General features: G+C 49.1%; 2 protein-coding genes across 2 annotated transcripts; one reads left to right on the top strand and one right to left on the bottom strand.

Moving 5' to 3' along the window:
- Positions 1–104: 104 nt before the first annotated feature.
- Positions 105–5,368, top strand: LOC131214216 (4-hydroxybutyrate coenzyme A transferase-like). The gene is made up of 4 exons (XM_058208596.1): positions 105–677; positions 2,897–3,694; positions 3,769–4,035; positions 4,109–5,368. The coding sequence occupies exons 1-4, from the start codon at positions 506–508 to the stop codon at positions 4,294–4,296; spliced, it is 1,425 nt and encodes a 474-aa protein (XP_058064579.1). The 5' UTR covers positions 105–505; the 3' UTR covers positions 4,297–5,368.
- A 673-nt stretch (positions 5,369–6,041) lies between these two features.
- On the bottom strand, positions 6,042–8,310 carry LOC131214215 (nucleoplasmin-like protein). Its single transcript, XM_058208595.1, has 2 exons — positions 8,211–8,310; positions 6,042–7,179 (listed from the first exon to the last, which is right to left on the bottom strand). Exons 1-2 carry the CDS (start codon positions 8,230–8,232, stop codon positions 6,668–6,670), a joined length of 534 nt encoding a protein of 177 aa, XP_058064578.1. The 5' UTR covers positions 8,233–8,310; the 3' UTR covers positions 6,042–6,667.
- Positions 8,311–8,789: the final 479 nt, after the last annotated feature.

Genomic DNA, 8,789 nt, shown 5'->3' with positions numbered 1-8,789 from the left:
TTTAAACAAACGCGTAACGTAACGCGTCGTTTTGACAGAGAGCAATTTGACAGTGACAGAAACATCGCCTGGCGGCGATGTTTAAGGACGACAGGCGACGAAACACCGTGAGAGAATAAAGCAATTTTTTGGTCATTCGAAATTAATTCAGTGTAATTCGGTCCTCGGTAATACGAAAAACTAAACAACGTTGTATACGCGAAAATAAGACGAGTCCTTTGAGTGTGTCGTGCAATCGCTGCGCTTCGTTTTCGTTTTTGTTATTTTATTAGTGCTCGCGCCGGGGCCGGGCGGCCTATTTCTTTTGCCAATTCACCCTTTTCCCTGCTCGCGCTAGGTCGTGCTCCTCGCGTCGGGGTTTCGTTTGTCGCGTTGACTTTAATTCAATTCCCCTTCGTTAATTCCCTCACCCGGAGAAGCCCGTTCCGCAGTGCAGTGCAATTTGAAGCGCAGAACAACCCTTCGGAGGATTTCATTTCGAACGAGTAGAAAAACAACGTACAACATGTCGTCGATGGCGCTACGGCTCGCCCGGAAATCGGCCAACCAATTGCTACCCAAAGCAACTGGAGCCCAAACCAAGACGTTCTTCACCTATTCGAACCAAATCTCGCAACCGCTTGAGCGGCAACCGAAGTACACCACGGCCGAGGAAGCGGTGAAAGTGATTAAATCAGGTAAAAACGAAAGACTGTCGAATCAGTTGTCTACACACGGTGCCTCCCTCGATTGGTGCCCCCGAATAGACTTGTTGGCCAAGGACTTTTAGTGCGCCGCTAGAACCAGGAAAGGGCCATTACGAGTGCGGGACGCAGTGCCGTTACGCAACGCGCTTGGTGTTTATGCCACTTGCGTTCGACGTCACACGAAGATGGGCATTTTTACGCATTTTTTAACCATCCGGACCGGATGACGTTTACCACCGACACAAACGCGGCGCCGCCTCACTTGGGCCTGGGGATGTTCAAATGAGCCGCGCCGAGGTCATTGGCCACGAAATCTCAGTACTCTGGTCGGTCTGGCATTGATAAAAGTGCTGCTTGGTGTGTCTACATAACAATTGCCTCGCGTCACCGTTCGGCGGCCAAAGGTCATCTTGGCTGCGCTGGTACAGCATTCTTACATGTCCGGGAGACGCGTAAACAGTGATTATCAGTTGGACTTTGTAATCGATTGGGTCGCTAGGGTATGTGATGCTTTCGGTGCATTTTTGTTTGCCACCAATCAAAGTCGCCAGTCCTAGTAGGCTGAACATTGCTCGCCTGTCCGGAACAAGTCGGCAGACTACAGTCAAAAGCGGCCTCATGACCGATAGAGAGGTGCTGCTCACAGCAATGTGATAAGTGGGCTTCCTAATTGCGTGATAACTCAATAAGGCAGCCAAGCGGAGCGCACAAACTAGTTACATTCCCCATGCGAAATCCATCGCGTCTGGCTGTACACGAAACCAATCAACACATCATGTGGAACCAACGAAAGTGGTTCGAATGTCAATGTCACGTGAATTACGCTTGCGGTCAAAGTAAACGAGCGAGGAACGAGAGATTTAAAAACCGACGTTTATATTTATGTTTGATTCTAGCAGCGGAACACCGCTACGGAAGGTTTCTAGGTCACTGGTCCCTTTGCGTGAGCATGTGCCCTTGGGGGCGGCCCACGCACCGGGAGCTGGCCAGGAATAGAACGAAATACTAGTTCCTAGCATGCATAAACACGAGGCTGGATTAACCGACCAATCCGGTTTCAATGGTTCTGCTGCTTCGTCGGGCCATATTTTACATTCTTTGAAGAGCTAAAACCTGAGCTCACCAGAAAACCAGTTTAGAATTGGGTTCATTGCAAGTGTTTGCCGAGGACGATGTATTAATGCCATTTAGGAAAAATATGTCATTTAACTTTGTTCATTTTAAGATGAGGGACAACTTGAAACATTTCAATTTTAATTAAACCTACGTTCAACACGATGGACGTTGAAGCGTTGATCCAAGTAGTCTCCGCATTTTGCGATGCATACTGCGATGGTTGTGTAAAGGTTGCGCCGTTGCATACATTTATCAATTGCATTCGGGGCCAATGAAAGGCAATTACATGATTACCTCGGGCGCTTGCTGACCGTTCAGAGGGAATAGTAGTAGTAGTTGTTAATGGATGCGAATCGAATGTCGCTAGTGGGCCTCCAAACCACCTTCACACGAATAAAGTTTGAGCCGTTCCAAGGAGAACCAAGGTGCCTCCAAGTGGCGTCACCGTACGGGGTTGTCATACTAATTGTTAATCTTCTAATTTATGACCCGTCCGTGCTCACTACAATGCACGGGTTGTGAGCTAATTGGCAACCCATAGATGGACCGTGTACTTCCCAGTTTTCGACAAGATAACATTACATTCAGCTTTTGTCACGTGTTTTAGGCCAAAGACGTTGGAACAGTTTTTGGGTTTCATTTTCATCGACCTTCAGTTTCTTTTAGCACATCCAAGAAGCCTACTTGGATTGGAGGATTGATTTTCGTACATGCTTGTTATTGATAACTTACGATTTACACTATCGTTTGTGTGGATGGTTCCCTTTAAAGGATGACAATTGATTGGGTTTTCGAAAGTCCGATGGTCAATGGATGAACCCTGAACCGGTACCTTGAAAGGTTTGCCCCCACATGTTTCCCGTAAAGCCTCGGGATAACGCCTCTTCCAGTTAGCTGCCCCTTTCTATATAATCACCACGATAAGATTACTCTTATCGGGCCGGAACGATGGATTGTTTACTTAATTCCGTGTTCTTAGCCAGTTCCCATCACTTCAGTGTCTTAATGAAGAATATTTTACTTTAAGATGGCACATAAACAACTTTTATTCAATCATTCACTTAACCCCTCTTTATCTAACTTACGCTTTCCAGGAGATGTAGTGTTCGCGCAGGGTGCTGCGGCCACCCCGGTTCACCTTCTTGATGCGATGACGAAGCACGGTCTCGAAAACAAGCTGCGCGACATTACCGTCACGCATATGCACACCGAAGGTCCGGCCTCGTACTGCAAGCCGGAGGCCAAGGATGTCTTCCGCTCGAAATCGCTCTTCATGGGTGGCAACGTGCGGGCCGCCGTGGCCGATGGCCGGGGCGATGCCGTGCCCATCTTTCTGCACGAAATTCCGCTCCTCTTTAGGCGCAAGCTGATCCAGCCGGACGTGGCCATCGTGTCGGTTTCGCCACCGGACAACCACGGGTACTGCACACTCGGCACCAGCGTCGATTGCGTACGAGCGGCGCTCGAAAACTCGAAAGTTATCATCGCCCAGGTCAACAAACAGATGCCACGGACCTTCGGGGACAGCATCATTCACGAGTCGCACTTTGACTATGCCGTCAACGTGGACATTCCGCTTCCCGAACACGGTGGCCATGCAATGTCCGACGTGGAAACGAAGATCGGCAAGTTGATCGCGGAGAACCTGGTAGAGGACGGGGCAACACTGCAGATGGGCATCGGCAACATCCCGGACGCAGTGTTGAACGCGCTGCACAACCACAAGGACCTCGGCATCCACTCGGAGATGTTTGCCGGTGGTGTGGTCGATCTGGTGCGCAAGGGATGCGTGACGAACGACAAGAAAACGTTCCACCGGGGCCGCATCGTCGGTTCCTTCCTGATCGGCACCAAGAAGCTGTACGACTTCGTCGATAACAATCCCTTCATCGGTAAGTGGTCGGCGTAGAAGGTACCTCCCATCGGCCAAAGGAACGTAACAACGTGCATTGCGGTTCTCTTGCAGAAATGCTCGAGATCAACTACGTCAACAACGTGGGCATCGTGGCACGGAATCCCAAAATGACGGCCATCAACTCGGCCATCGAGGTCGACCTTACCGGGCAGGTGTGCGCCGATTCGATCGGCACGCGTATGTACTCCGGTTTCGGCGGTCAGGTGGACTTTATCCGCGGTGCGGCCGAAGGTTTCGATGGCAAGGGTAAACCGATCATTGCACTGCCATCGTCCACCAACAAGGGTGAGAGCAAGATTGCTCCCATTCTAAAGCCGGGTAAGTTGTCGGGTCACAGAAAGTTAGGGCAAAATATGCAAATTTCCTTCATTGATTTTCTGCTCCGTTCCAGGTGCCGGTGTGGTCACTTCCCGTGCGCACGTGCACTATGTTGTCACCGAGTACGGTATTGCTAACCTCTTCGGTCGCAGCTTGCGCCAGCGTGCGTACGCTCTGATTCAGATCGCTCATCCCAACCACCGGGAAACCCTCGAGAAGGCAGCCTTCGAGCGTCTGAAGACGATGCCATCACCGAACTAAGATGCTATCTCGTCTACGTGCTCGAAACAACCGTCTCCGTGCCGGACAGCAATACGACCAGTTCGTCGATGTGAGACCCCACCAGTCATTACTTCCTTGCGCCAGACCGCAGACCACAGCGCGTTCTTGGAAGGTTTGTGGGAATTCGAAAGCAATTGGGCTTGGGCGCCTAACATCTGCGCCGAGTACACCCAGAATGCAGATTACCGGTGTAACACTGCAAGAAAGCCACAGTTCTGCCCCCGATGTGGAGCCACATAGAATGTAGGGATTTATGTTTTTGTTTTCATTGTGGTTTTAGCTCCTGTTTTGTTTAGTTGAATAAAAAAACCTTATCAAAAGCGTTAGTCGCACATTTCGCAAAGCAAAATTACCAAATAAAGCGATTTTATCGTACCCGTTATTTTTCGAATTTTATGGTACGTGGCACGTATTTTAGGATGTTCAAACTAATAACTCAGGCGCGCAGGAAGCCAACACAAACTGCCCGTAACAAGCCGCAAGTCGGCAGATAGTTTAAATGCAAAGGTAGCAACGCACCAATGGCAATGTCTTGTCATGTGCTTCGAAACAGCGTAGGGTCTAGTGCTCCATGAACCATAGTAGGCGAAGCGGAAGTATGATAGATCGAGTTAGGCCTTCTTTTGCATCGTAGCACCATCGCAACCTGCCCATGTTCCATTAGTACGAGTTCCTTCAGTAGACAAAGCAGCAAGGTGTGTAGCAAAATGTTTGCAGTAGAATTTAAAGCGAACGAACAAAAGAATGCAATCAAAAGTAGCACAAGCAAACCCCCCAAAGTGGGGTAACATAACCTGGCTTCTCTGGCTTCCAAATTATTAAATTATCATGGCGCAGAGTCAGAAGCAGAGCCCGAGCGAATCAAGTGTAACGATCTATCTCTGAGTCACACGGTGAATTGCCTACAAAACCATACAAGCGGTAATTGTTCCAACTCCGGTACACAGATTCTAAAAGAAGGTGCCATATCGTCCCGTGCGATTGAACGGGAAGCGGAACGTCTTTACCGAAACCTCACAATCTGCCTATGAAATAAAGTTATTGAAACGGACGGGCGATAGTTAATTTGTCTTTCGGTTTTGCGCTTCCAAACGGAGATCTTGCGCTTCCAAACGGAGATCTTGCGCTGTGCAACTTTCAGCCTAAATGTATGCTCAAAGAACTCAGTCATCGGAACCGAGCGAAAGCTCAGTAAATAGCAATTCCGTTCTTCGTTTCCTTGAATTCCTTTTATTGTGTCATTACCTCACACGGACTGTATGCATTAAATCGCGTTCGATCCTCGGGGAGAGAGCACATTTCGGATCCACATTTTTCGAATTATTAACCGTTTTTTAGAACCTACGGCGCGATCCCTCTGGCTTCTGTTGCTTCGCCGTGCATTCTGTTTTCTCGACAAAAATCACGACCTTCAAGTTCGACCACGTGGATTTGGCTGGATTTTCCCGGAATTTCATGGTACTTTTTATTGTTGTTTGCCGGTCACATACATTTTTTCGACCACAGAGCCCTACACGCATCTGGTTTGCAGTGACGCACAATCACTGAACGTCCACAAGCCCTGGCCCGATCTGAAAGGCCTGGTGAACCTTCTTTTCCGAATGGAGAATTGAAGCGACAAACACAATCCGTGGACAATCGCACACAGGAATCAAAAGATTAAACGGGACATAGGAGAGGCTCCTTCGAAATAAATCGAGACTGTCCGCGCGGTGCACTGAGAATCTTCGTTCGGAGTTTACCATCATGTGTTTGTTATTATTTCTTTCATTACTTATTACAGTTTGTCTTGCTTAGTTTCAATTAACTCAACCGCTGCGCACCGCTGGCCCTAGACAGACGGGACAGATTCCACGCGGGGGGCACATTCAGATAGCCGGTATTCGTAGTAGAAATGTACTCTCGTTAGGAGGTTAGTTACACAGGAACTCACTTCCTGACATTGTTTTTTACATTGAACTCTTCAAACATCGAGCATATGAAAAGGAAACTGAAACCCCTGCATTCGCCGTACCACGCGAACGGCATTCCGAGTTCTCTCTATCTTTCTCCGTTGTACTTATTCTAAGTACGCCGATCGATGGCACAGCGAAGCAAAGAACGGATTTTGGCAAAAGAATACGTGTTGTTGTTGCATGAAATGGTGGATTGATTTGATTCCCCGGCTGTTGTTTGATTCTGACCGGATGATGGCTGACTGACTGCGACTTCTGTGCGTGTCCTGCTGATGCTAACTCTGCTCGTGATAGTTTTTGTTTTTGTTTTTACGGTGTGTAATACATAATATGAATGTGAGAGGAATGACGTCGCCGCCGGTGGCTCTTGTTGAACTGGTTGTCCGCCGGGCTGCTTATTTCCTCTTCCGGGAGTTTTCGTTTTTACTGCCAGCCGGACCACCCGGAGCGCCGCCCGGTTTGCCCTTGGAGTTGTTGGTCAGCTTTGGCTTCTTCTTGGCCGATGCACCGTCCTCGTCCTCATCCTCGTCCGCCTCCTCCTCGTCCAGTACTTCCTCCTCCATCTCCTCCATGTCCTCGAACTCCTCCACCAGCGAGCCGAGCAAATGCTGGCCGTGGATGTGTACCGGACCCTTGCCCTCGATCAACGTGAAGGTGACGGGCGCATCGGAGAACTCCAGGTCCATGCGGCACTGGCGTGTCTCGCCCACCTTCAGCACGGCAATAGGAATGCGAAGGGTGTCGCGGATCGTCATCGTTTCCACCTGCACAACGTTGTACTCGTCGGCGGCCGCTTCGTGGCCCAGGATGCACTGTTTGATGACCAGCTTGTGCGTCCTCGGGTACTCATCGGACTTGTTCTCCGGATCCCATGCCACTGTTTTGTTGCCCTCCTTCAGGGTCGCTCCTGCAAGTGGACGAGTAATTTTTGCAATCGTTGGTTAGATTAAATCTAAAAGCGTCGCAACCGCCGACCGTACTGAAATTAACAAAAATTTCTATTTGGGACTTTGCAAAATTGAATCACAGAACAAGCGCCGCCATTGCTGCCGGGACACACAATTTAAGGCCATGTTTTCTGACAGGCAGCAGGGCAGCGCGAATGCAAAGCGGAACAGGATGAAGTAAACAAAAACGAAAAAGGCCCGTTACCAATACAGGCACACATGCACACGATGCACGCACACAATAAGCTCACCGTACGCAGTGTATTCGCGTCCGTGTGCTACCAACGCGCGCCTTTCCGAAGAGGGCGAGCGCATGAAAGGGGAAGCCGATATTCCGAGCGAAGCGATAAAAAACGCGGCATTGAAAAAGTGCCGCGGCTTGATTCACCCCTTGCTTGACCGTGCGTCACTCGCCAGGGCTGATCAGGGATGGAAATGGGAAAACAAAATGCCGGGAAAAGAGAACGTTCTATCGTACAGTAGTGACGATGCGCTTTTTCCCAAACGCATGCTAGGAATATTTACTAGACTCCGTTACCAAGCGACTCGAGCTCGTTCCGGGCGCACACCATCCGCGGCACGCGTTAAAGCCGGCGTATGAAGAAGCACAAAGGCCGGTAACTAATGGCGATATTGCCAACTTGACGAACACGCACACAAAGCGGCTTGCAGTTGCTTAACGCCGCCTTGGTTTTTGTGCGGCAGCATGGAAATGGCTAGACCCGCCATAACCGCGAATAATGGTGCACCATCGTGCGGCTTGAAATTCTGACCGAGAAAGCGCGGTTCGTGCGCGAGCAAAAAAGGCCCAGACGGAGCTTTTTGTCTGTGAAAAGACCCAAGCGGGTACGACGACATTGGCGAACGCGGTGCGTGCCTGCTGTGGGTTGGCGGCATTTTTTCACTCACAGTACGCGCTGGAAAACTCTCGAAATACCGTCGCACCAGTACGGCCCAATAGCTTAATCGGTAGAAACGATCGAACACTTACCGTAAAAGTACTCATCGGCCATTTCTGTGTGCGGTTAGTTAGCTTTTTCTTGATTTTCCCGAGCGAAGCAAATGGATGCAGACACTTCACACCACGTTAAGAAAATTGAAGAACAAATTGACAGTTGACAGTCCGTATTGACAGTGTTTCTTAGCGTTCCCGGGATCTGACCGGAAGGCTCTACACACTATGGGAAAAAGGTGGTAACCGATCTTAAATCTATTTTAAAAAGTGAGGCTTGTTGTTATACTTTCGTAAAATATGTAAGTTATCTATATTCTATCCGAATTTTTTGCCATCCTTGGCCTCCGATCCAGCGATAATGCCTGCCCTAACTTTGTTTCCCTTCATGGGTTTTGATTGTTTGAGATACCATTACCCATTATGCATCGCATGTTTGATCCCCGCATCTTTATGATCCCCGACCGTCTTTTTGTCGCTTCGTCCTTTTTCCATCTCATTTTCCCTGAAATAAAAATTAAATGCTGCCTTTGGCCATCGTGGCCAAATTTACTAGAACATTTCATGATGACCGTTTACAATTATCATCGGACCCGTTAAATTCAGATCGCTTGTTAA

Source organism: Anopheles bellator, unplaced genomic scaffold (assembly GCF_943735745.2).
Source record: "Anopheles bellator unplaced genomic scaffold, idAnoBellAS_SP24_06.2 scaffold00277_ctg1, whole genome shotgun sequence".
NCBI classification, from domain to species: domain Eukaryota; kingdom Metazoa; phylum Arthropoda; class Insecta; order Diptera; family Culicidae; genus Anopheles; species Anopheles bellator.
This window is presented reverse-complemented; position numbering and strand designations above follow the sequence as displayed.

Coding starts and splice junctions, on each gene's coding strand:
- LOC131214216 (XM_058208596.1), top strand. CDS start 506: ATGTCGTCGATGGCGCTACGGCTCGCCCGGAAATCGGCCAACCAATTG. Junction 678..2,896: donor GGTGAAAGTGATTAAATCAG/GTAAAAACGAAA, acceptor TACGCTTTCCAG/GAGATGTAGTGTTCGCGCAG. Junction 3,695..3,768: donor CGATAACAATCCCTTCATCG/GTAAGTGGTCGG, acceptor GTTCTCTTGCAG/AAATGCTCGAGATCAACTAC.
- LOC131214215 (XM_058208595.1), bottom strand. CDS start 8,232: ATGGCCGATGAGTACTTTTACG. Junction 7,180..8,210: donor GGCCGATGAGTACTTTTACG/GTAAGTGTTCGA, acceptor GTCCACTTGCAG/GAGCGACCCTGAAGGAGGGC.